Genomic DNA, 26,208 nt, shown 5'->3' on the forward strand with positions numbered 1-26,208 from the left:
CGTGTCTGCACCCCCAATTTCATGAATACCAAATAAAAAATAATCAACAACCGGTACGCCATCGCCGAAAGCAGTGAAGGGTAATGTTTACGACTCCTCGTTCGACCCTGGGCCGCTGCCTGTTTTTAAGCCGGAAGAGAGACTGATTGCGATCTTTTTGCTGCTTCCGCTGGAAGAGCTGGCAGTGAAACTTTTGCGTTTCGTTAAGCCGCGAGGGTTGCTAGAGACAGAGCTAATAGAACCGCTGCTGTTGCGTCGCTTGTTGTGCATAAGCTTGCCGATTTCATCATCGTCTTCCTCCTCTTCACGTCGTCGTTTTTCTGAAAGTCGCTCTGGTGGTGGGACGCCCCCTCCCAGACTTGAGTCGATCGGCGAACCCACTGCATCTGATGCCACATCGCTATGGCTGTCTGGCGTTGCCTCGGGGTCGGCATTTTCATCTGTCTCCTCATCGGAGGCGTAATCAACAAGGAGCTTGGAGGAGATAGATCCATTCGTAGATGGCGTCTTTTCTCCCTCCTTGCTCGAGTTGTCCTCCTCTTCTTCATTGTCAGACCCTGCCCAATACTCCTCTTGTTCTTGGTCGACGGTGATCTGTTCCATCAACCTCGTGTTGGGTGGGGGTCTCCTTCCCATCTCATCTTCGCCCTCCATAAAGTAATCGACGTTTGATGTGTAGCCTCTGGTTTGATCGTATCGAAGGACGATATCTCGGAATGTCGGCATGGAGCTTAGAGTCATCAGTTGGTCTCTGTGGTTGACCACAAGATACTTGATAACATCTTTGACGTTCTCTTTCTTGATGAATTCAAAGAACTCGAGGCATGCCGATGCCAATAGATTGTCGCGAGGCATGGTTCCGATAAGTACTTCAAGAATGGGCCCCAGTACTTGCTTCTCCGTGAGATGCTTTATGTAGAATTCATCCTGCATTCCAATTATTGAGCGGAAAAAGCGAATAGCAACTGTACAAGTTAGTAAAAGTCACACAAGGGGGGGCAATCATCTCAGACCTAGTCGTAAGAATTTCTCGGGGCATCCGAGCAGCTGAGAAACGCGCTTGGCAATATCATTATTCATGACATAAAACTTGACACGTAATGTATGTTGGCGAATGAAGAATGTGAGGATTTCGATGAGATAAGTAAACATCGACGCCTGCTGCACACTGAAATTCATATCGGTTCGCTTCTCCAAGTCGACCAGTGGCTTAAATAGCTTTGGTGCTGATTGCTCGTAAAATGCATGTAGGAAAACCTCTTGTCGGGGGTCAGTAGAGGTCTGCAGCATTTCTTCGCTATAAAGCTCACCGTTCGCTTTTTGGAAATTCTCATTTTGGAGTTGCTGGGGACCGGGATCCAGGAGGACCTTGAGCGCTTCTGATATTTGAGATTTGACACCAAGATCGACCTCAACTAGAAGAAGATCGATCAAAGAGTCGGTGAGAGGTGTCACTTTCTCGTGCACTTGTCTGTATAGTGTTTGTCGAATCATTTGAGGGTCGTGATCGATGATGGAGATCATTATGTCAGTAGCACCAACCCGAACACCAACATCATGATGTCGCAATCCGAAATTAATGACTTGCAAAAGTCCGTGGGCAAGGAAATTGTTGTATAATGTCTGACGCGCTGGTGGTTGGATGTTCTTAGCAATAGCGCAGCATTGTTGAATGAAAAGCACTGCTTCCTTCTTCCTCTTTTGGTCGTTATTTGAGAGACTGAAGATACCAAAAAGCTCGTTCAGAAAAGCGGCATTGGCTTGCAAATGCTGAACAATATCGACCTGGTTGAAAAAGATGAGGGAATTGAGAACTGAAAATGTGGGGTCGTCGAGGATACGGGCGAGGACCACGTCTTTCAAGTACTGTAGTCTGTATGTTTGGTGGATTTTCCTGCGGATTTGTTCATCTTCAATCGGAACGACTTCCTTGTACCGGCCCTGGTTACCCAACCAGTGTCGATGGTTGGCTTTATGACTAGGAAAGTCAGGGTCGTACTCTAGTGCTCCAACAACACCCAAAACGCATTCGTCTGATACCGCGTGCTCGATAATCGAAGTGTCGTTGAGAAGAATGACTGTCTTCATGATGTTGCAAAGTCGGTGCAAGTCTTGAAGACTCTCGAGGTCTTCGGCCATCTCGACCAACGGAACAATCTTGCCAATAAAATCTTCAGCCATGATTGCCTTAGCCAGCGCGTCCCTACCGTTGGCTGTAGTGCTCATCATTCGCATAGTAGACTCGATGTCGCCGAGATTCCCAAGTTCGGCGGTGGGCAAGTTGATAGCTGGAGGAACGTCGATGGCAAGATCATCGGAAAGGCCATCATCTACAGATAAAGCATTAGCAACGTAATCCTTGAAATGAGATAGAACTGCATACCGGCGCCAGGTAAATGGTTGTGGAACGTTTGTTGGACATTGCTCACAAAACGCCTGCTATGCATTAGCGGCCAAGCTGGATACTATTAATCGATGAAACAAACCAGATTATTGCGCATCCTTCTGCTTCCTGGAAGCTCAATGCCATATCGACACCACTGCTGGGTTCCTGCCACACAATCAGGGTATCTGTGAGTCAGGTTAGACACATGACGTTTATAGTGCGCACATCAGACATATGGACGTGCCTTGCTGCTTCTGGAATCCATCTTCTTTCTGGATCTTTGTTTCTAATAGGAGACGGTCGGGATGGTCTTCTGATTCTACGACGACGCGCGGATCTTTGCGACCATCGTCAAGCTAAGGCATATCAGTCAGCAAGATGTTCGAGCGCAAAAATGGTGACATGGGCATGAATGACGTACAGTCTCGAAGCTCGCGCTGCAGAAGCCGGTACCTCTGTCAAACCAGTCATTGTTGCGAAGCTCGTAGACCTTGACGCGCTTTCGATCGGTGGGCTGATGAGGCACGGGCTGTGCCATCATCAAAGACTCGGACTCTCCCTCGGCAGAGAGATTTGTATACGCAGCCAGATCCGGGGCGAGTTCGAGATGCTGTTGCAAGGACAGCTCCGACGGTTCGTTTGAAGTCAAGATGGTGAGAGCCGCCACGATTTCTCAGGTTGCGCGCAGACGAGGCGCGACAGTGGGGATGTCAGGATATATACGCTCGGCGGATGGTGGTGACGATGTTGATGATGCAAGTGAGATAACGGGGGGCCGGAATGCGCTGCGACGCACGAGTCGAAATATCTATAGAGAAATAGAACAGAGTCGAACGAGTGAAAGGCCCATCAATGCGCCATACAATCAATGATTATGTTGAGCTCAAGACGAGGCGCGGGCGAAAGTCGGCGGATCGGGGGTGGGTTGGACAACCAGAATTGGCGACACGCCACGGAAGCAATCGGCGGGAAAAGGAAAGCGCGACAGCGACAGGACAGGCGGATGGCTACGCCGGGCGACGAAGCCGAAGGAGAAGGTACAGAACCAAAGTGTCGGTAAAGTGCGTTGGGTTGCGAAGCGAAGTCGGCTAGTATTGTTTGGTGATCGAAAGTCAGGGTCCGAACTATATTGAGGGACCGTTTGAGGCTGTCGAGAATTGCGGATTGAGGTGGGCAATGCGCGTGACCAGGCTGCCAGATGGAGATGGTGTTGGGTTTAGGCCTTGGGATCCTCTTCAGTTTCGGTTTCGGGGGAGGAGGGGGGGGACCATTCCCATACAAGGTGCGCGAGCCTCGCTGACGCCACAGTGAGGCTGGTGGATGGAGCATCTTTTGTCCAATCATAGATCATGCTCGGCCTTGCCACTTGATCAAAATGACGCGGGTTTTGAGCTAAGAAAAATGACTCCCGTCCAATGAATGCTTTATTCTCCAGTTTCTCCAATTGCGCAACCCAGAAGAGACCCCTGTCCAGGCTGTCAATGCAGCAAAAGACCGTCATATTAAGGCTGCCTGGGGTTAATTATGATGCCAATATCTTGACGTTGTCTCGATCACGACAAACACCAGAAATCATATAATCTTATAGGCCACAGACGTTGAAGACTTTGATTGTCTTGTACCTGGACGACAGTCAGCTTTCGAGGTCAGACCTTGACTCCTTATGCAGGTAGCCTTCACTGTAGCGCCCCCAATCAATCATACAATAGGTAATCTGACATGCATTGCAACAGTATTCATTGTAGGCTTCTGTTGGTCTTTGCTCAATATGACAGATCTTAGGACTCGATTGCAAGTTATCAACCTGTCCATTGTGAATGCATGTTAACAATGAATACGGCGTATGCATGGTAGGATGAATGCTGGCCATCTCGATACCTCGGATTTGAATGTTTGCAGTCTGGCTTGTATCTTATATCAAGCATCTATTAATATGTTTCATTTATCTGCCAGCAATTAACCGCCACAATTATATCTTATCAATAGGTAATTTAAAACACACTATAAAAGGATCGACAGGGACAATTAAACTCATCTTTTAAAGTTGAATCATGACGCTATCGTGCAGGAGTGTCGGATTGTCCAGAATGTCATCCATCGTTCCTTGGGGCAAGGCTTATTATTACCCCGCGTGTCACATTCTCATTTTGCCAAGAACAATGTGTCTTGTGGATGAAGTGTAATGCAAAGTAAAAGATGAGGGTAGGAATGAGACAGACTTGCATGCCGTTGAATATCAGACTATGAATGTTGAATGTTGACTCGTTCGATCTGAGAAGAGATATGAGCTTAACAGTAAAATTCAATACTGCAACAATAGAATATCAGACTATAAGAAACAAGAGTCGATATCAAGCGAAAGGAAATGGCGGCGAAAAACTTACTTAGATATTGGTATCAAAAGATGATGGCAGTAGTAAAGCCAGAAAACTCAATCAGAAATATTGTTGTGGCTTTTACATACTCAAAGTTCTTCATAAGATTGATGGCAAAGCGCCCAAAAGCCAGCGTCTTAGGAATGCCGTTAGATGAAGAGCCATTAACCAACGTGCCGCTAAATTCCAGGATGAAGACTGCCGCGAGAGATATCGGCACTGATGCCCATAAACTATCTTGGCACTTGTGGGAGGCTTTAAGATATTAAGCGGCCTGGTATGTCAAGAGCCACTGTTACTTCTGAGCAGCCCAAACGTCGTAGCTGGCGTCTATAGCTTCGTTCTATTCCCAAAAGACACCAAGACTCAGGTACAATACAGCATTCAACGGCGCCTCGTAACCACAGCGAGCTACTCAGGAATATCCTTTCTACTAACGGGAGAAGATGCCATGGTAGTTTACAGTGTAAGGCATGAGAGAAAAGGCCAAGAGATTAGTGATATGAGCGGTGAACCCGGTTATTCGGCAAAACGTAGATCTGTGTAATTCTAAGGAAACAGAGCATTGCGAGAAGACAAAAGCAGGGACACAATGCTGACTACCTAATCTAGCAATGAACTCTATCCTGGGGAATCAGGTTTCGTCACATCTGCAGCATTTGAGCCTCCTTTGTTTCATGGCTTGAGTTCTTTACCCACGTACATGTCATACATATCTGGGGCTTTTTTGACAGAAACACAAAGTCTTGATGTAAGCCAAGATGCAAGTTTTCAGACTGTTTCAGTGTCGTCGGCTTCACCGCCAGGGGTCTATTGATACTCAGAGCCATGGCAAGCCGAGCGTTTTTGGGCTTAGTTTTTCTAGATCTAACTGCATACAATAGCAGTCAAAGAAAGACAATAGAAGGAGGCTTGTGATCCTAGCTCTTCTGGGAAGTCATTTTATGCTTCTAAAGCTTCTAGCGTGAGACGACGATCCTGATTGAGGTTGGTTCAAGTTAGAAATGACAAATAGTGGGGGATCGACTTGATGTAATTTTTGTGCTTTTTTCTAGTGCGACAGTGTCAAGACCTTGTGAAGTGACATAAATCTGGTAATCGGACAGGACTATTCATTGGTAACAAATTGACAAGTTGAAACGAACATTTTGTAACGACTCTCAATGAGTAGTTGTGTGGCGGGCTTGGCTCACTTACTTACAGTCATTGCCTTAGTGCAGTAGCTTGGCCTGGGGTATTATCATCCCTGGTGCAGATCTGATCTTGCAGAAGATGAATCGACAGGGGAGGCCCCGGGCTGTCAAAGCTGCCAGGGCACGGCACGTTCCCTCGTGCATGAGACGAAAGCGACAGAGTGACATTCCCTTTTTTTTTTCCTTTTTCCTACAACACAAAAACTGCCTATCAGATGCCAAGAGGAAAACACGAGCAGTTTGCGGCAACAATAAAACGATGAGGCGTATAGTTTCTTAGCAAAGGGGTAAAAAGTCATTCCGCGTCAATGGCCCAAGAGACCGGTAGATTTAGACCACCGAAACACTTCGGTGGAGGGATTGACGCCACGGCTCTGTTTCCTCAAAGTGAGGCATCTTCGTTTCTTGACCAATACCTCTTGAGGATAGATGTACAAAACCGTTGAGAGGGGAGCTTTTCCCCATCTTCTTTTTCGTTTTAACTGACCTGATGAGGCGTTTGATATTCACAAGCGGATCATGAGATGACGTGGAAAACTTGGATGATCCAATATCTTCAACAGATGCGTTTATCCTTGAGCCATGCCACCTGATAGCAATGATGTTATCGACCTAAACATACAGAATAGATTAGTGAACACGCCAAAATGATCAGCATTCTCCACTCCCCACAATGCATTGTCAACGTCTTGACTTGGCATCAGGAGTAACATCAATAACGCCGAGATACAATCCAACTACGTCTTGGCAGATGCGTTTTTTTGTTAACAAACAATTCAAGAATCAGCGGTCAAGTTTCAGCCTCTGTCTCTTGTCAGTCGATAAACGCTCATTATTGGCTGCGCAGTCCAGCCCTGGTAGCGTCCAAGACAAAGGGTCTAGAAGAATCTGCAACGATCTCAGACAGCCACAGAAGTCCGCTCACACTGAGAGGCTGGCTGACTGACTACCTAACAGTCACTGTCGTTACGGTGTTTGAAAGCAAAGGGCGAGCGCGATGCTGGACGTATGGCTGAATCTGTCCATCGCGCCGCGGCATCGCAAGCCACAACGACTATAAGGCCAGAGGGCAGCTCGTGCCTGGACGGATGATTCCGTCAAGAATCAAAGACAAGAATAGAATAGTCAATAACTTCGGCTTTTCGGCTTGCCTGTTTTCTCACACGTGCCCGTTTCTGATCATTGTAGCCCTAAGACGCGGTAAAGGCCGATGTCGCGCTTGTCCAAGACACTGACTGAGACCTTGTCAAGATGGGAGATCATCTCCAACACGCCAAGCTCACCAAAATACAAGATGATGTACATACATGATTCAATGACGGTAGCTCATGATTCAGTCTTGAAAAGGTCTGCAGCAAGTGGCTAAACGCTCAAACACGACGTGCATGTTTCTGCATTCCTCCTACAGTGAAACCCCTGGATCTGTTTCACTCATGACAGAGTTTGTACCGCGCATACACTGAACTAACCAGGTTGTCGGATCCGCAAGGGAGGAACAGAGAGGGCGAGTCTGTGGCGCTTGGCTTTGACGCCTCCGATGAGGTCGTTTGCCTTCCAACTTGGAGTCTCGAACAGAGCAAAGATCGGCCATTCCAACGCCGTTGCGGGCCGTATCTGTGCAAAGCCCACTCAACCTTGACGCCAGCTTACAACGGACTTGGCTCTCTATTATCATCAATACTTCTAACCATGGCTACCATCGCTCTTCTACAATTGTTGTATATCTAGAAAGCTTCGCCCGTTATATCAACGACTTTTTCTCATCAGACTACACCAACAACCAAGACAACCAACAACAACTCCAACAACATCACTTACAAACAATTCTTCAATACAACAACACCCTTGTTACAACATCATCTCTTCAACTTAAACAACAACCATCAAAATGTCCATCCTCAGCTCCATCAAGCGTGCTCGCGATCACAAGGACGCTGGCAAGATCAAGGAAGTCGAACAGTCCAAACCCATCAAGCCTACCCAGCCTTATCGCCATGTTCCCACCCACGCTGCCTGCGACTCTGTGAGCAGCGGCCCAGGCGGTGCTCTTCGCCATGATCGCACCAAGATTCGTGCCGAGAACCGCAAGCGCACTGCAAAGGCCGTCGCCGAAACCATACACGACAACCAGGCCATCCAGATGAACTTTCCCGGCTCGGCTACCTCGTCGCCCTTCACCAGCGGCAGTGCCAGCACCGCCTACCAGGCCAGCGAGGCTGACTACGAGGGTGACATCAGCCCTAGAAGCCAGTCTCCCGTGCAGGCATATGGCTTTTCTCCTGCTCCTCTCTTCCCTCAGCCACCCTCTCTGAAGGGCAAGGAAGTTGTCCGGGACTCTCAGTTCGGCATGTCATACTCTGTGTCTCCTGACCCCCGAGACCGCTTGGCTCAGCGCTTCCAAACCGGTGTCATGATCTGAGTTCAGCCATCTATGAGATTTGCTTGGCCCCTGGCGGGCTCAGCTTATGATCAAACATAGAAGACCAACAAGCAAACCTTACTTTTGCTTGGCAAAGAAACCACAGCGCAGCTTCGGCTTTACAAAAGCCTGCCAACTGAACACCGAAACCGTCCTCCAAGCTCTCCACTAGGATCGAGCAGGACTCGGTTTTAAGGTTCAAACAACACAAACAACCAACTGACTGACAAGGCAGGCTAGCATTGCTTTGTTAGTGGTTGAGGGGTATCCCATCCATCCAAGTCGGATCATAGTGGGTTGGAGGCTTAAAAGTGGTGGTTGACAGGTGCCACACTTTTAGGGTCGAGGCCCGGAGCAGGACTCTGGTAGACTCGTCTATATTCATGTATAATTACAGAGTTAAACTCTCTTTTTCTTTCTAGAAGCGTTGCGGGTTATTGTCTCTTTTGGGCTATTTCATGGCCGCCTTTTCTCTAGATGTTGACCAACATAATTAATTCACCATTCATTCTCATATGATACATACCTACCTATTCATTACATTACACAGTGACACACAATAGGTAGACAATGATCAACTCTAATAAGACAATTTGCACAAGTTAACAAAGCAAAGATAACCCCAGATTATTTATTCATGCGCCGAAATGAACCTAAAAATAGTCAATCTCATTCGTCAATTCACTTGGTCCCTGCCGATCCCTACCTCTCGCTGCTACAGCTACGTAATCAACTGTAAACCCTCCATCCATGCAACCTAGGCCCAGGTAATTGGAGATGCTTCGTGGCCTTGACCGGGCGTTCATCTCAGTACAACGCAAATAACTGCGGCCACGTACCGCGTTTCTTTTTTTTTCTTCACTGTAACCTTTTCGCCAACTGGGTGCATTTGCCTTTTTTTCTTTTCTGCGACACTCAACAAAAAAAGGAAAGTCACTTCTCATGAACGTCCCTTGATTCTAACACTTTCCCCTTCTCCATCCGCTGCAGCTCCGCAGTCGTTCGTCGCATTTCAACACCAAAAATGACTGTCGCGACACCCCGGGAGCTGCCCGAATTTCTCAGGCCCCTTTGGGCCTGGATTGAGGCAACACCTGTTTACGTTCTTGTCGTTCTCTTCATCGGCCTTATTACCCTGGCTGTTTTCGAGGTATGTCCTTTACTCAACCCCTCTATGGCCCCGCGCATTCTCATGCTCACTTCGTCTCTTAGCTCTATGTCATCCTACATCTCGTCGCGCCAAAGCCTCGTCCCGTCCACCCCGCCGAGAAGCAGTACATCACGAGCCATCCCACTACCGGACGAACACAGCCTCAACCTCTGCCATGCTGGTATGACCGCTGGCTTGCAGAGCGCCAGGACAGCGAGCAGCACATTAAGCCTTCCGAAGCCTATCCCACTCCCGACGCTGGCAACATTGAGCCCGCCCAAGTGCGCCTGAGCGTTGTATTCCCAGCCTACAATGAGGAAGACCGTGTGATCCCAACTTTGGTGGAAGCCGTCGCTTACCTTGATGAACACTTCGGTCGCACCACAGCTCCTCCAACCAGCTCCACAAGCCCATCGTCTAAGCGACATGGGCGAACCGCTCCCAAGGAGGAACTCGGGGGTTACGAGATTTTGGTAGTCGATGATGGAAGTCGGGACAAGACTGTGGATGTTGTTCTCCAATTCGCCCAGGAAAACGGTCTACATGACATTCTCAGAGTCATTTCACTTGAGCGCAACAGAGGCAAGGGTGGGGCGACCACTCATGGTTTCCGACATGTGAGGGGCGAATACATCTTGTTCGCCGACGCCGACGGAGCTTCGCGCTTTTGTGATGCTGGCAAACTCATTGAAGGATGTGAGGAGGTTGTTGATGGATCCTACCGCGGCGTTGCTATTGGCAGCCGTGCCCATCTTGTCGGCAGTGAGGCCGTCGTCAAGGTAAGCCATGCCCCATGATGAAACCCAAACGAATATCTAGCTAACACGATACAGCGTTCCGCGTTGCGCAACTTCCTCATGCGATCTTTCCATCTCGTCCTCATGATTCTCACTCCCCCAGCAACATCTCGCATCCGTGACACTCAGTGCGGTTTCAAACTCTTTTCTCGTGCATCACTCCCTCACATCATCCCCTACATGCACACCGAAGGATGGATCTTCGATATCGAGATGCTCATGCTCGCCGAGTCAGCTCCCGCGACACCAGTCCTTGGCCATGACGGCAGTGTTATTGGCACTAGTCCTGGCATCAAGGTTGCTGAGGTGCCTATTGAGTGGCACGAGGTCGGTGGAAGCAAGCTCAACGTCATTCAGGACAGCATCAAGATGGCTATTGGCCTTGCGGTGCTACGAGCGAGTTGGATGTTTGGCGTCTACAGACGAAGATTGACATAGAATGGGAATGCCAAAGAAAGAAAACAAATCGGGTGGATAAATGTAGACAATTACTGGTCACCTAGATTATCTTTTGTAATCTAAATTGAATACAAAAGTCTACTATCCCTACGCCTTACTTTTGTCTCATTCGGGTCACTCTTCTACTCATCGCTGAGTCAACTTCACTGGATAAACGATCAGAATGTATCGGTTTAGAATTAATATTAATCTTAGAATGGCATTCTACTTGAGTGTTCCAAGTCTGATCCCAGGTCAAGCGTGTGTATATATATAGTAAAAAGTCACTCCCCACGCTCAACACTTCAATATGCTCAAATGTCTCATAACCGTCCATGGGATATATACAACAGCCCCTCATCTTTAAATCTCTAACAGCCCAAAAGAAACATGGACTCTTTTTCAAAACTGGACGTCAAGATCCCAAGTCAAAGCTCCGTAAACGCCGCAGCTTTCGCTACATAAAAATCACCATGCTCGTTTTTCTTTCGTTTCTAATGCTCCATTCTCTACTGGAATGACTCACGCCACATAATGGGAATGAAGACAATGCATGCCTTCCAGAGGATAAGGACGGCGTCGATAATAGCGAGCGGGAACTTGAAGATGCCAAGAATTCCACAGCCAACGACGGAGCAGGCGTTGAGCCAGATGGCGAGGAAGGCGACAGAGAAGAAGTGATAGGCAAGGATGAAAGGACGCTGGAGAATACCAGCGAGGAGAGCGACGGGGCCGTCAGTATCACCGTTCTTGAAGTAGGTGAAGCATCCGTACTGGAGAGCACGTAGTTGGCGGTCATTGGCAGCGAACAGAGAGTAGAGGGCCTGGGCCAGAACGTTGATGATGCCAGTTAGAGGTTTGCGCCTCCAGTAAAGCTCCTCAAGCGCATTGTTGATCAGCTTGGAATCGCCAAGGTCACCAACCTTTTCAGGGTGCAGCAGCTCTGACAGGATGACAACGTCGTTGAATGCAACAGTCATACCACCACCAGTGAGCGGGTGGCGCATGTTCATAGCGTCACCGAGAAGGATCGCTCCGTTGGCGCGTTGTTTCGTGGGGGGAAGCCAACTGTTGGGCATGCTTCGGGGAATCTTGCCGTCTTCCAGAGCCTTCTCAGCTGATGGTCGGATCGAAGGAGGGAGAGCAGGTAGGACGAAATTGCGGATGTAGCCACGGACACCACCGTTCTCGGGGGAAGCTTCAGGGATACCTTGGGGCACATCGATAAGAGCGCGGGTCTCGTGGGTGCCGATCTGGTAGAGAAGGATGGGGAAAGCATTGCCAATAATGACATGGCCGTGACCGGGTTGAGGAAGGTCGCAATCGATGAGCTCAAGAGCGTAGAACTTTGAGCAGACCTTGGGCTTGGTCTTGAGGACTTCCTGGCGCCACTTGGAGTCATAGCCATCAGCAATGATGGTCAATTGTCCAAAGTAATAATCTTGCTCCTTCTTTCCAGTCTCCTTGTTCATGGTGCGACTCTCGACACCAAGGATCTGATCCGATACCTCTCCGCGCAGCGTCTTGACAACCTCAGTCTCGACGACAGTGATGTTCTTATGGGCTATGCACGACTCTCGTAGCTTGTTGATGAAGCGACCGTGGTGGAAACTGCATCCAGAAGGTCTTGTACTCCTGTCTCCTGTGCTGTGACCTCCCCAAGCATGTGTAGGGCTGCCCTCATCGTCGATCCCGGGGTAAGGAACGAGAACCTTTTCGCCGTGGTAGAAAATGGTGTATCCGTAGCAGGGCTTTGCGTCGATGCCCTCGACGCAGTGTCCAAGACCGAGTTTCTGAAGCGAGGCGACACCGCCGGGCTGGAGAAGCTCGCCGACAATGCGATCGGGCTCTTTGAGCCATCGCTCGAGAAGAAGAACGGATCGGCCTTGGTTGGCGAGAGCGAAAGCCATAGTGCAGCCGAATACACCGGCCCCTACGACGACGACATCGGCTTCATGGTATTGTTCGCGGCGGCGGGTTTGCGCCTCGGTCGTTGTGAGTATTGAAGCCATTGTTGAAAGTATTGGCTCGGGTAGCTTGGATGTTGTTGACAGTGCAAGAAGAAAAAGAAGGAAGGTCGAGTCGCGGCAGTTGAGGACTGGACTTGTCTTGTCTTGGAACTTAGACCTGGGACTTCGATGGGGAGTGGGGAGTCTATTAATCGCGGATCGGGGGCGAGAAATTGGATGGATGGGTTTTCGGATCGATGACCCTGGAAATGTAAATTAGGGGGAAGTTCGATCGGTACGTAGCAGGTGGTCAAGTAAGAAGAGTCTGGTACCACAGTCGATACTGGGTGGTCAGACAAAAGACGAGGAAAGTATCCCTGTGAAAGAGAATAAGAATAAGAGTAACTGCAGTGAATGCGAAATCGAGACAGGTACTCAGATATCCAAATGTGAGTATGTGTCTCTGACAGCTTCTTAGTCAGGGGCTACAGATCTGGACAATGACGCTCTCGACTTTTGGAAAAGTTGGAGAAGAACAAAACACAGTTGAGTTTGTTGGAGAGTCGGGAAGGCTATAGATATTTAAAAAGTCGACATTCTCTCTTGTTCTAGTTTCAATTGACCGGATATGCGCCGTTTATAGTGACTTTATTTCTCATTCTTGTGACATTCATCCTTTGGATATCATCGAATCAGCCTATAAATCATTGGATCGCTCAATGTCAGGGGCAGAAAAAAAAAGATGATCCAATGGACCCTTGTTGACAACCATCGGGCAATCCTTAGCTCTTCTTTCCAGGTTCTATTCTCTAGGGCTGTAACTCTCATTCTTCCAGTGAACCAGCCCACTGTAAGGTCCCTGTAAGCCTCACCCCGCAACGCTGCAATCCCTTGACTATCGCGCCACTACGACCCGTTGGCACCCTGACCGCTAAAGGAGCAGCCAACCAAGGAAGCTGATGTCGACTGGACATGGTTCGATGAACTAAAGGGACACCGCCAGGTTCCGGATCTGGAACACGCATGTGAAAGAGCAAAACCCTCTGAGCTAATTCAAAATCGTACGTGGTTCGACCCAATTTCTTCTTTGACTCTGTGCCGAGTCCGGTATTACTTCGTCTTAAAAGAAAGAGAAACGTATTCGGGTCCAGTATTACTATCAACGCTGGGCTGATGCATATCGAGTATTATTCCTGCGTTTGAGAGTGTCCAATCGTTGTCTGGTAGATGACCTACAGAGCAAATCTTATGATAACGGGTCTTGTCTACACGAATACGCATATGCATGTGACACTACCAAACTGGTCTCCACCAGTAAAGTGGTTAACCATTTGCAGTTGCGAGCTTACATTGCATTCAGAGATAAACATCATCACATGCAAAATGCAACGGTACGTGCTGAATATAAGCTTATTTGCATGTGCTCTAATGTGACAAGATATGCCAATTGCTTTTGAAGTACCTGCTGCATATTGAACAGGTAACTTTACTTTGATCAATGTATTGTTGTTGTTTTGTATTGTTACTATTATGCAGACGACACCGATTAAGCACCATATCATACATGATCTTGCCAGACCATTGAAATAAACGTCGACGTGACAAAGAAGCCAATATATCCAAAAAGAGCTTCTCATGTAACAATGATATCTATGCCATGCCAATGCATATGCGTTCTAACTGTACATAGGTACTTTCAAAAGATTGCTCCCGCTATTTGTTTCTAAAATATTTCGTCGTCTCCTGTCGTCATGTTTGGATATCGTCTGCTTTCTGGTTTTGAGAAGACAAGCCATCTTCGACAATGCGATGCCTTGTCTCGCTTATGGTCTGGGTTGCTGAGTCTCGCCTCGTGGACGACTCCCAGTCCATATTCCTCTTATCTTTCGATGGCGGTCGTCCAGGTTGTGCATCTGGAAAGAACCCCCCTTCGAAAGCTGCCGGCTCATCTACCGCTTTGAAGGCGCCAATGACCTCTTTGGTCAAAATCTCCCGATCTTGCCGATTCGTCGCCCGTAGGTACTTGATGTGTTCAAGAGCGCCCTCGAGGCGCAAGATTACCTGCTTGTACGAGCCCTCATGCTCTCGATCCTTTGCAGCCCGCGAAGCCACATGCTTCATTGCAAATTTGACCGACTCCTTGCACTCCTTGCTACCTTGCCACCACTCAGATTTCGAAACGAAACTGTTGATTAGTGGCAACAGGTCTGTATAGCGTCCTTGGCCAGTATACGTGTGGATGAGACTGGCAAAGTTGTATTTACTGTATGCCAGCTCGCCCATACCGTTCTCTCGTGCCGCAAGCTCACACACCATAATCGCGGCCTCGGGGTTTCCCTTTTGTGTGAGAACTCGGGCAGCCTTATTGTAAACACTATCATGGATTTTTTGGCCTTTCGTAAGGTTCTCTTGAAGCAATTTGCCTGCGTTGTCGCCGGCCTCGAGTCGTGCAATTAACATCGGCACCAACGCACCACTGATATCGTGTTTTTTATTGTGAGCTTCGTTGATAAGTCTTGATCCTGTGTACGAATGTGGCCCTTCCAGATGAATGTTGGCCACGACGGCAAGTCGAAGACATCGCGACGAATCGCCAAGACCCTCCTTGACCGCCTCCAGGTAAGCACTGTAGGCGCCGCTCCAGTCTTCTCGGAGTGCTAGAGTATTCATGTGTTTGAATACGGCTCGCTCATAGATTGTAATCGAGTCTCCCCGTCTTTCGGGGAGGGTCTGGGCCAGTCCAAACGCATCCGCTCTCTCTCCTGGTAGGGGTTTGTGAAGGTCATGCAAGGCACCGTCGCTCACATACCGTGTTAGGAGAGGATCTTGAATCCAAGATTTAGAGATTCGTACGTCCTTCAGCATGCGGACAACATCGACCCGCGACAAACTCCAATGCTTGCAGCATTTGTCGGCAATCTCGTTAAAGAAGACTTGGTCCATCTCCAGTCCACCATCTTGGCAGAATTGCACCCAGGTAGTCAGTGCTTGGAGGTTACGCGTCCGGCCATGCTTCTCCATGACGAAGAAAGCGAGAGGTTTGTTCAACATCATGTCATGATTGTCGACGAGTTCTTTCACGAACAGATCCACCTGTGAGGACGTGTGATATTTGCAATAGACCTTTGTGAGCCACGAGAGCACTTTCTGAAACTGAGCCGATTCCTTTACCTTGGGCCCAAACGTCTGAAGCTCAGATACCGCCTTGTCCCAGTGTCCCAACTCCGCGTCCCGAACGATAAATCGCCCGCGAAGCTTGACATCGATACCAGACGTCTCAAATCTCATATTAGAGAGAAACGCCATCTCAGCACTCGCAGTGGCATCATCACCAGCGTCAAGGGCAATGAGGATGACTCGGCGCCTGACAGCATACTGTGTAGATACCGGGAAAACGTCGTCCTCGAAAAGTCCGCCTTCTTGAAGTAAGCCATAAATGTTTTGAATATCGGCAAAGTCCTTTGTCTTCCTCCAGTTGTGCATCAATAGTCGCATGATCCATTCATTGCCGTTTTTCGTCCCTGTTGAAGGAGGTTGGAAGCTCGACAAGCCTCTTAGAAAGTGTCGAACACCTTCTGCGTCGTGGTTTTGTTTCAAACTGTCAAAGAAGGGTACAGCAAGAAGGCTGGCATCGTTGCAAATGGGACGGAGTGCCTTCAGAACTTTAGGAATGTTGCCGTACTCGCAAGAACTCGCAATAGACTGAAGTAGCCTAATGCCTCTTGATAGAATCTCCTGGGGCTCCTCGGCCTCTCTTGAGGTCAGTTCTTCAAGTAACTCAACAGCGTTTTTCTCTTTCTCAGCACGAAGACTATTTGATAAGCCTGAGGTTTCCAACTCTGTGGTGATTAAATCCAGTTGCAGTATAGATTTCGATTGTCGATTCAAAGCCTCATTTGCATGTTGTGATTCTGTCGCTTTGGCTTTTGTATGCCTCGTAGCTGATGTTCGGGTCCTTGACTTGTGAGTCCGTGGTTGTAGAGCTGACAGTTTAGCATCGGGGGGAAGTCGGGTCGAATAGCCATTATGTATAAATGGGTTTGTATCCGATATTCGTGACAGTTCCTTTCGGGCTGCATCCCACTCATCCCATCTCCTCTGGCTCGTTTGCGATGAGCTACCTGAGCCGAAATCCCCGGACAACGTCGTCTCAAATTCTTCTATCGATATGATCTCTTTCGGGCGCGATAAATCATTCTCCAATGAATCAATTCGCTGTCGACGGCGGCGAAGAGGGTTGGTGGTGGGGGCGTGGGCGAAATCGTGGGCAATTTCAATCGGAAATTCTCGTTTATTGCTGTAACTTTCGGCCAACACGGTCGCATTCCGATTCACTCGTGCAGTGTGAAGTTTCTTGGCGTTGTCAAGAGCAGCCCGGGCGATATTGAGACGTCGACGTCGTTCTTCAGCCAAGAGAATGACTGAACAGGATGTGGTTAGGAGGACACCACGTAGAGCGTGAACGACAGCCCTGGGAGGGGCGGGGCTTGGTGAGGCCATCTAAGCGGCCTTCATCTTGGTTCGGACCAATTTTGTCCAGAATCGGCTTCGTGAGCTTTTCTTTTGAGGCTCAATTCGTCGTCTCGATATGTCGCTCGCGGTATCGATGGTGGTATGATGCACAGATTCTAGGCCAATTGAAGTGAGACTGAAAATGGAGAGTGGTACGTACCGGTCGACTTTTAGATTGGGGGGTCTAGGCCAATGATAATCCTTGAAGCTTCGACGGCTCGGGCGCTCTTTTTATTTTGATAGACAAGGAATTATCTGGGGTAACCCCAGGGTAAGTTGTGTTCAACTTTTGAATTGTATTATGTCTATGATTAGTATCTGCTCGCATCTGTCATTGTACTAGTTAGTGTTTACTCAGATGTCTTATAATGTTTTATTTAGTATAATAATAATACAGCGGTGCTTTTCATCTCCAAAGAGAGCAGCAACCTTAACAGAAAAAACCCTTTAATACAACAACAAAAGACAACGATGTTTCATTTAGTATATTTATGAAAAATAAAACCAAATTGTCACGAGTAACAAAAGTATTACCTTCTTTTTTCTTCTCATCATGGACGGAAAGCAAACTGCAATTGAGTTATCGGCGATAAAGGAAGCATGATTGAGTTTTGTAGCCTCTCAAAAATCCCCTAACGCCGATATACTATCTCCTTCGGCGATAATAGCAATATTAGAAAGACAAGTGTCATGGTGTTGCAGTTGGAGTTCAGTCGTTGTACCAATATATTGAAAGGAATCCAATCAGCTGCTTGGAACTCCTCGACTCGGACATGGCGATAAACTAATAAACCAATTGACAAATTCGTGTCCAGTTCATATACTAAACGGAATCCGAGGCTTGCGTCGAAACCCAGAAGGACCGTTCCACAATGGATGGCATGAGATGCACTGTCCTGGGTTGGAGCTGCCTGTTTCATGCAGTGGCTGAATATAAAAACAGTGAATCATCGCCCTTGAAGACTCCCGCAGTAAGCTCTCTCGAAAGCCAACTCACAAGTCTTCCTCCTTTTCCCTTCTAGGCGATGAATCACTGACTGTAGTCAGTGACAATACTGTCGCGATTGTCATTGGTATTCATAGATTTCCAATCGCTGGTTACGCATTCGTGCTTCTTCCTATACCGCACCATCCTCTGTCACATTATTCTTCTCTACCCCTGGATTTCACTGCCTTCTCTCTCAAGCACCCTCGAGAAACACCACCACGGATCAAAATGGCACTCCCCGCTGCACCGCCTCCCAAGAGCCCTCTGGGTCGATATCGCTTGCTGTCACCTACCGCTTCCATTTGGGTCTCTCCTATTTGTCTTGGTACCATGAACTTTGGAAATGCTTGGTAAGTAGGAGTCTGTAAACTATCCCTACTCTCACTCATCAAGATATAGGAAAGAATTGATGAGCGAATGCAACCAGTCTACAGCCGAGTCAATCATGGATTTTTACTACGAACAAGTATGAATCACATATTACCCAATATGCTCAGATGATCTCACTAAATTTGAACAAGGGCGGCAACTTTATTGACTCTGCCAACAATTACCAATTCCAAGAGACCGAAAAATGGGTAGGGGAGTGGATGTCGAAGCGCGGAAACCGGGATGAGATCGGTTTGTCTCTTTATCTGTCACTTCATTGATACGACACTAACTCTTCTCCCCAGTGCTTGCTACCAAATATACGACAAACTTTCGGGCTGGCCCTGGCAGCCCTAACATCATGGTGAACTTCTGTGGCAATGGCGCCAAAAGTCTCAGAACTTCGGTCGAGTCCAGTCTTAAGAACCTACAGACTGACTACATTGATTTGGCATGCTTATTCATCCCATGAACGATCACTTGCTAACTGTGTAGTAGCTGTATGTTCACTGGTACGATGGGAGCACTACCATCCCAGAGTTGATGCAGTCTCTTAATCAGCTCGTCCTGTCTGGTAAAGTTCTTCACTTAGGCATCAGTGATACCCCTGCTTGGATTGTGAGGTAAGATAGCATATCGGATCAAGACCGAACAAGTGACTAAGAGTCCTGTAGTAAAGCAAACGAGTACGCTCGTTGCAACGGACTTCGCCAGTTCTCCGTCTATCAAGGCCGCTGGTCTGCAGCCTCGCGCGATTTTGAGCGAGAAATCATTCCTATGTGCCGAGCTGAAGGCATGGGAATTGCCCCTTGGGGCTCCCTAGGAGGCGGAAAGTTCAAGAGCGAAGAGCAGCGAAATGCTCAGGACGGACGAAAGGTGGAGGCCAGTGAACAAGAGATCAGAACCAGCCGTGTGCTGGAGTCTATCTCTAACCGTAAGACCACACTCATCACCAGTGTCGCACTAGCATATGTCATGCACAAGACATCATATGTCTTTCCGATTATCGGTGGTCGGAAGGTCGAGCATCTCAAAGCCAATATTCAGGCACTCACCCTTAAGCTCACTCAAGAGGATATTCAAGAGATCGACAGTGCTGTAAAGTTTGAGCCAGGCTTCCCCCACGACTTCCTTTACCGTAAAGGCCAGACGATTGGGGGTCCAGACGTTTGGCTGCTGCAGATGGGCGGCACAATCGATCATATCCAGCCGTCCAAGGTAAGCTATTTCATGATAAGGTCCGTATCTGTTTGCTAATCGTTTCAAGCCCATATCTCCTGTGAAGCGGGGTGAATAGGGAGCCCGTCTCAATGCGAATTTTTGGCGATGGCTACCAGGTCGGCCCAGACCACAGATCCATGCCGAGTGGCAGGAGCTGGATTGGAAGGAAAGAATTGGGGCTATGGTGAGGCCTTCATATCATTTTTAAAACAGAGGCTGTATCTTTTGCCTAGTACTTTGGCCGAGAAATGCATCCGAGCAGGGACGAAGAGTTATTTTGAAGGCTGGTCAAATTGCAGAAGGCCGGGGTTCAGTCAGTCGCTTTGGCAGAAGTGGAATACTTCATTCTTTTGCGGTAATATCATTAGCTATCCATATCTCGTTAATTGTATTGCTAGTTCGCGCCAAAATATCGTAATAACGCAAAGTTGAGTAACGTCTGCTGAAGGAGAACCTTAAGACAAGAGGCACTTCCAAGACTGTTAATATCATGCGTTGCCAATTATCTAATGTTTGTTTATGGGGGCGAAATGCACCTGCCAATTTATCAAAGGAACAAGGAGCCACACTTGGACACCCCGTCGAGGTGACTTGAGGTGCTCCTTCCTCCAGAGCAAAACATCAAGACCTCTTGCCACAACAAACATGATAACCTTACAAGTTTCATTGGGCCCTTTGAGTCTTTGAAACCACAATGTTTACCTTGCCTGTTTACAGCACCCCCTTTTCAGCAATTGTAATTTTGACCGAAAACATGATGCGCCAAAACTCACTGCAAAGTATAGAGACCACGATATCAGACGCCATTGACAGTGACGATCAATTGTCCGGAATACTGTGGCATATGACGAGGGACCGCGAGAGATCTTACTCCTCGTCTCCACCGATCAAAGAGGAAATGATAAAAGATGAGTTTCCCAACGTTCAGTGGTACGTCTCTCATATGAGCATTACCCACCAACTCAGTATACTGAATCATTAGACAGTATTCTAGAGACACCTCAAAAGAGGAATGGACACGAAGGATCCCTGGAACTGTCCCCGGCAGACAATGAGAAAGACCAATGCATCCAAGTACAATTACCCTTAAAATTGGAAAGAAGACTCAAAATACAACGAACCGAATCAATACGTTCTGACGAAGATACACAGAGTGTAAGAAGTGTATCAGGTATAGGATGCTTCTACATATCTATGAAAACAATAACACTAATCTTTGAATAGTAAATACCGATTTTGGGGATGACCAACTGTCACATGAAAGACCTTCGCCAAAACCACCAAGCCAACTGTTCAAAGCTATTATCACGACAAAGCTGAGACCTGTGCCCAAAGGAGCGCCCCGTACGGTCGAGAGAAAAGGGCAGTACACTATCAGAAAAGGGGTGCGTATCCGAGACTACAGGCTTCCTGGCCCTAACCCGTGGCCACGTGCGTCTCCCTCAAACAGCCTAGAATACCAATGTCGTGACGGGTTCAACGAGAAAGAGGCGTCTTTAGGATACCCTCAGCCGATGGTCGCCTGGAAAAGAAGGGCTATGTACAAAGAAGAAGCATGGGAACACGACAGGCCACATCTACAGAGAAGCCCATCCCTGGGAGCCCTGAATCCCGTATGAAATAGATGAGCCCGTTAGTCCGCCAGCAGAATCTGGACAACAATCAATCTAAGCAGCTATTCACATTATTTTGACACCAATTCATGACAAGGGTATATTGATGTCACCTCTTTTGAAGCGTAAATAGTACATTAACACAGATCGAGAAGCCCGCAACCACCAGAACGCCTTGGGGAGAACATGACTTTAAAACACGCTCCATCTATTTGGCCCCCTTGCCCTTGGCTTCGTTCTCGCCGAGCTCCCGAATCAAAACTGATGTCTGGCCAGCACCGTTGTAATCTTCCTGTCCGGTCTCGAAGCCAGGGCATACACCAACGGCAAGATACTTGCCATCACTCGAAAACGAAAGTGCAGCAACGCTGTTGGGGAACTTCTGATACTGCTTCAGTCTTCGCTTTGCCTCGGCGTCCCACAGAGCCGCGGTTCCATCACCACCTCCAGAAGCAAACGTTCCGTGCACAGGATGGAAGGCTAAGGCGTTGACAGGGTACACGATATCTCCATCGCCATCTGGTGCAGCTTGACGATGGCACTTGAAAGCATACTTTCGAGCCTGCGACTCTGGTGTGTCCTCGAACCACTCGACTGCAACTCGACCCTCGATACTGCTAGTGGCGTATCCGGCATCGTTGGGCATGCAAGAGACTGCGCGGGTAAGGTATCGCAGGGATGATTCACGCTGCTGCCATGGCTGAAGGTCGGATGAGCCGGTTGCAAAAAGGTCGGCAATGGTCTTCAGGTCATAGATGTTGATAACTCGACCCGCCATAGCAACCACGATCTTTGTGGGGCTCGCAGCCAGCGCATGGGGTTTACCGGGAAGGGATACCCTTATGGGGGTGCTCGAAGGGTCGTTCAGGTTGTGAAGGTTCAAGCTGCAATCCCAGGAAGCAGAAACCAGGATAGCTAAATCAAAGTGTCAGTATGAGTCAATCACAGCGGTATCGGGGATCCAATTACTCACAAAATGTAGGACTGTAAGCTATAGATCGTACTGGCGCAGCGTGTTTGCTCAACTGAGTTTTCTCACCAGTCTCCAAGTCGATCCTATTCACTGTGGTCAGCACAATTGGTCGAGGCGCATACCCGCATGAACTCACTTGTTGACAGCCCAGTCCATGCCAGCAGTAAAGGCTTCATTGTCGTTGGCTCCGAAACAGACATCTAGAACAGGCGCTCGGTGCTCATATGTATTGATTAGAGTGGTTTCGCCAGCTCCGCCTGCGATATCGTAGCAATACACCTTCTTGTCCCATGACGAAACAAGGAGCTTGGTTCCAGAGGATGGCGCAAACGCGATCGACGACACCGCGTCGGTGGGAGACGGCGAAAGTTCGTATTGAGTCGCTAAAATCTTATCAGCAAACCATTGCGATTCATTTGAAGCAATAACCGCGTCCGACTTACCAGGAGCCATTGTTATGGATGCTCTTGCCAACAAGAGTAGGTGAAGTTGTCAGGTGGATTGCATCAAAACCGGTACTGTACTGATTTAGTGGTTGATATAAATATTAGATCACTCTTAGTGTATGTATTGCCTAAGAGTGGACTAATGATTTCGTCTGTACTGCTTCAGGTCCCTATTTTTTTAGCAACCCGCCTGGTTGTTTACCTTTGGTCAGTCACGTGCGGAGAGCTTCCATCATGGCAACAAGGCCATGGACAGGACCTAAGGAAGGACTCGTCTCTCGAGCAGCTTGGCGACGTTTTGCCGGATTTTTCAGGTACCACCACCCAACAACGAGCCACACCCCGCCACAACCCCACCATCATCAAGTGCAGTGTAAAATGTCAAAATTACCTATGACTCTTCCCCTCTGCATCTATTGTTGACGTGACGATTTACGACTTGATCACGATTAAATCTTTTCTTCTACGGGCCTCTTTCATTTTTGCGAGAATAGAAGTCTAACAACAGTTTTCCGGCCATTTTCAAAGATCGACTTTCCGTGCGCGCGACAGCACTCGAAATCGAAAAACACCCCCCACCTCTTCTTGAGACTCCCGACCGAATACCTCACTCAGTTGAACATTCGACAATACCGCCAATATGTCGTTAACAAACTGCCGTTTTTACGAGGAGAAGTATCCGGAGATCGACAGCTTCGTCATGGTCAATGTCAAGCAGGTCAGTTGCAGCCTGATCTGTACGGAAGGAAACCTTGGTCTGACCGATTCCAGATCGCCGAGATGGGTGCCTACGTTAAGCTTCTAGAGTACGATGACATCGACGGCATGATTCTGCTTTCTGAGCTCTCCCGAAGACGTATTCGATCTATCCAGAAGCTCATCCGAGTTGGTCGCAACGAGGTTGTCGTGGTGCTCCGTGTAGACAAAGAGAAGGGTTAGCATTGCCCTGTAGCACAATTGGGCATGTGTATTGATTTGACGGCAGGTTACATCGATCTTTCCAAGCGACGAGTCTCTCCCGAGGATATCGTCAAGTGCGAGGAGCGATACAACAAGAGCAAGATGGTCCACTCAGTCATGATCCATCTTGCCAAGGCCACCGAGATCCCCCTCGAGACCCTATACCAGGCCATTGCTTGGCCCCTGAACAAGAAATTCGGCCACGCTCTCGATGCTTTCAAGCTCTCCATCACGTTAGTTGGTAAAACATTAGTAAGAGCGCATATGCTAACTTAACGAAGCAACCCTGAAGTCTGGAACGACATCACCTTCCCCGACGAGGTCACCGCCCAGGAGCTAAAGACATACATCGGCAAGCGACTCACACCCCAGCCCACCAAGGTCCGAGCCGATGTTGAGGTCACCTGCTTCGGCTACGAGGGTATCGATGCTATCAAGACCGCTCTGCACACAGCCGAGGCCAAGAACACTGAGGAGACTCAGGTCAAGGTTAGGCTGGTGTCCCCTCCTCTTTACGTCCTCAACAGCACGTGCTTGGATAAGTCTCTTGGAATCACTCGCTTGCAAGAGGCTATTGTCGATATCCGAGCCAGCATCGAAGCTGCGGGCGGACACTTGACAGTCAAGATGGAGCCAAAGGCTGTCACTGAGAGTGATGATGCTGAGCTTCAGGCCTTGATGGAGAAGCGTGAGCGCGAGAATGCTGAGGTCAGCGGTGACGAGAGTATGAGCGACAGCGACGAGAACATCCCTGAGACTATGTAGAGCGGAATTTGTGGCCAGTCAAAAGCAGGCAGATGCAGCCATCGTCTAAGCTTAGGCTATAAAAATAAATAGCTGGAAAAGCCTAGTCTAAATAGCATAAAAATTAACCTACTAATTTTATCCCTTATGCTTCTGATGTTCGATTTTTCTAATACCGTAAGGATAGTCTAGGTATAGAAACTCTACTGCTTTTACGCTGCTCTCAGCCAGTTCCAGTTCCCTCGGCCCATCGAATCAGCACGCTTAGTAGGTCGATACTCATTCAATACCTCTATAGTAGCCTCAGAAGTGCGGGCCAGCTCCGTCAAGATATCCTCGCAGTAATACGAGACTCTGAATGCCAATATTATACAAATCACAATACTGATATGAAATTCAAAGTAATCCATAAAACGTTCGTAAACAGCGCCGTTTCAGACGCCTCGTCCGCTTGTTGGAAGAACTATATGAAAGTCCGGACTTTTTTGTGTTACTTTTGCGATCCTGGATACACGCCTCTTCTCAACTGCCCAGACGCCTTCTATTACACCCTTTTACTTGTCTGATAACCCCGCAGTCAACTTTTTTGTTACCCACTCCTCAGCGTATCAGAAAAATTGGTCGCTGGAAGCATAAGAGACGAAAATAGTAGGTCAGCTTTTGCTACTTAGACTAGGCTTCTTAGGCTGTTTGTTTCTATACTAAAAGACTTAGGAGGCCAACTTTTCTGCTAACTGGTAGCCACTATCTACTACGCATCTCCTCAATGCCAATCAACGAAAGTTTCATTGCAACATTCTATCACTCAGAAATGATCAGATTATAATCTTCACTTGAGCAATAAAAATACAATGGCTCTAGGCTCAATATGGGCGCGCCTCAGAGGTAATGGTCAGCCCAGCCTGGCCAGATCGACGGCATTGAGAGTCTTTGGTTTCGCGACTTGGATTCCCGTCATCGCCATGTTCAACCTACATGTTGCAGAATTGACCTTTGTGGACGGCGCATCTATGTACCCTCTAATAAACGACGAAAAAGACTCAACTCTTCAACGGGACGTGATCCTCAACTGGAAGTGGTCACCCCAAGAGAACTTGGAGAGGGGCATGGTGGTAACATTACGGTAGGAACAAAATCCTTTCTGAAATTAGGAAAAAGGCAATTGATGAGAATTAACATGGAAGCTACAAAAGGAGTCCACTGCATCCCGAGACAATCGCAGTCAAGCGCGTAGTCGCACTGGAGAACGATGTGATCAAGACAAAGGCGCCTCATCCGTTGCCAACGGTGCGAGTACCTCAAGGACACGTATGGGTGGAAGGAGATGGACCTCCAGGATCGAGTCTTGACAGTAACACGTACGGACCAGTGTCTAAACAGTTGATTACTGGTCGAGTCACGCATGTTGTGTTTCCTTTTCGCAAGTTTGGGGCGCTTCCATGGCGTGAGCATAAGCGACCATTGGTAGAGTGATGGTTGTCGAAGATGTACTATATGTATCAAATTTTATGAAGACACAAACAGCAAAGGTTTCCATAGCATAATAAATTTGAAATCATGACACTAGATCGTGTATAATAAACTCATACGTCAGGAATCTTGCCAAGGAAGTTCAAGCGATCCAGCTCAAAAATGATCTCACTGACGTTGGCGCGAGATAAGATAAGGAAAATTA

General features: G+C 48.1%; 10 protein-coding genes across 10 annotated transcripts; 6 read left to right on the top strand and 4 right to left on the bottom strand.

Moving 5' to 3' along the window:
• Positions 1–87: 87 nt before the first annotated feature.
• FPSE_02572 (uncharacterized protein) lies at positions 88–2,924 on the bottom strand (the record flags this gene model as incomplete). The annotated part of the gene is made up of 6 exons (XM_009255691.1): positions 88–965; positions 1,014–2,330; positions 2,384–2,436; positions 2,487–2,571; positions 2,619–2,742; positions 2,808–2,924. 6 exons carry the CDS (start codon positions 2,922–2,924, stop codon positions 88–90), a joined length of 2,574 nt encoding a protein of 857 aa, XP_009253966.1.
• A 4,918-nt stretch (positions 2,925–7,842) lies between these two features.
• FPSE_02573 (uncharacterized protein) lies at positions 7,843–8,373 on the top strand (the record flags this gene model as incomplete). The annotated part of the gene is made up of 1 exon (XM_009255692.1): positions 7,843–8,373. One exon carries the CDS (start codon positions 7,843–7,845, stop codon positions 8,371–8,373), a length of 531 nt encoding a protein of 176 aa, XP_009253967.1.
• A 1,024-nt stretch (positions 8,374–9,397) lies between these two features.
• On the top strand, positions 9,398–10,758 carry FPSE_02574 (uncharacterized protein; the record flags this gene model as incomplete). The annotated part of the gene is made up of 3 exons (XM_009255693.1): positions 9,398–9,523; positions 9,586–10,302; positions 10,357–10,758. 3 exons carry the CDS (start codon positions 9,398–9,400, stop codon positions 10,756–10,758), a joined length of 1,245 nt encoding a protein of 414 aa, XP_009253968.1.
• Positions 10,759–11,267: 509 nt separating this feature from the next.
• On the bottom strand, positions 11,268–12,770 carry FPSE_02575 (uncharacterized protein; the record flags this gene model as incomplete). Its single annotated transcript, XM_009255694.1, has 1 exon — positions 11,268–12,770. One exon carries the CDS (start codon positions 12,768–12,770, stop codon positions 11,268–11,270), a length of 1,503 nt encoding a protein of 500 aa, XP_009253969.1.
• Positions 12,771–14,456: 1,686 nt separating this feature from the next.
• Positions 14,457–17,207, bottom strand: FPSE_02576 (uncharacterized protein; the record flags this gene model as incomplete). The annotated part of the gene is made up of 1 exon (XM_009255695.1): positions 14,457–17,207. One exon carries the CDS (start codon positions 17,205–17,207, stop codon positions 14,457–14,459), a length of 2,751 nt encoding a protein of 916 aa, XP_009253970.1.
• Positions 17,208–18,435: 1,228 nt separating this feature from the next.
• Positions 18,436–19,873, top strand: FPSE_02577 (uncharacterized protein; the record flags this gene model as incomplete). Its single annotated transcript, XM_009255696.1, has 7 exons — positions 18,436–18,557; positions 18,607–18,673; positions 18,729–18,828; positions 18,882–18,940; positions 19,075–19,199; positions 19,251–19,794; positions 19,844–19,873. 7 exons carry the CDS (start codon positions 18,436–18,438, stop codon positions 19,871–19,873), a joined length of 1,047 nt encoding a protein of 348 aa, XP_009253971.1.
• A 618-nt stretch (positions 19,874–20,491) lies between these two features.
• On the top strand, positions 20,492–21,416 carry FPSE_02578 (uncharacterized protein; the record flags this gene model as incomplete). Its single annotated transcript, XM_009255697.1, has 3 exons — positions 20,492–20,727; positions 20,784–20,968; positions 21,022–21,416. 3 exons carry the CDS (start codon positions 20,492–20,494, stop codon positions 21,414–21,416), a joined length of 816 nt encoding a protein of 271 aa, XP_009253972.1.
• A 202-nt stretch (positions 21,417–21,618) lies between these two features.
• FPSE_02579 (uncharacterized protein) lies at positions 21,619–22,836 on the bottom strand (the record flags this gene model as incomplete). The annotated part of the gene is made up of 4 exons (XM_009255698.1): positions 21,619–22,325; positions 22,384–22,466; positions 22,520–22,766; positions 22,827–22,836. 4 exons carry the CDS (start codon positions 22,834–22,836, stop codon positions 21,619–21,621), a joined length of 1,047 nt encoding a protein of 348 aa, XP_009253973.1.
• Positions 22,837–23,469: 633 nt separating this feature from the next.
• Positions 23,470–24,554, top strand: FPSE_02580 (uncharacterized protein; the record flags this gene model as incomplete). Its single annotated transcript, XM_009255699.1, has 4 exons — positions 23,470–23,547; positions 23,601–23,763; positions 23,815–24,022; positions 24,071–24,554. The coding sequence occupies 4 exons, from the start codon at positions 23,470–23,472 to the stop codon at positions 24,552–24,554; spliced, it is 933 nt and encodes a 310-aa protein (XP_009253974.1).
• Positions 24,555–25,384: 830 nt separating this feature from the next.
• FPSE_02581 (uncharacterized protein) lies at positions 25,385–26,006 on the top strand (the record flags this gene model as incomplete). The annotated part of the gene is made up of 2 exons (XM_009255700.1): positions 25,385–25,656; positions 25,727–26,006. 2 exons carry the CDS (start codon positions 25,385–25,387, stop codon positions 26,004–26,006), a joined length of 552 nt encoding a protein of 183 aa, XP_009253975.1.
• Positions 26,007–26,208: the final 202 nt, after the last annotated feature.

The sequence above is a fragment of the Fusarium pseudograminearum genome, chromosome 3, assembly GCF_000303195.2.
Source record: "Fusarium pseudograminearum CS3096 chromosome 3, whole genome shotgun sequence".
Taxonomy (NCBI): Eukaryota; Fungi; Ascomycota; class Sordariomycetes; order Hypocreales; family Nectriaceae; genus Fusarium; species Fusarium pseudograminearum.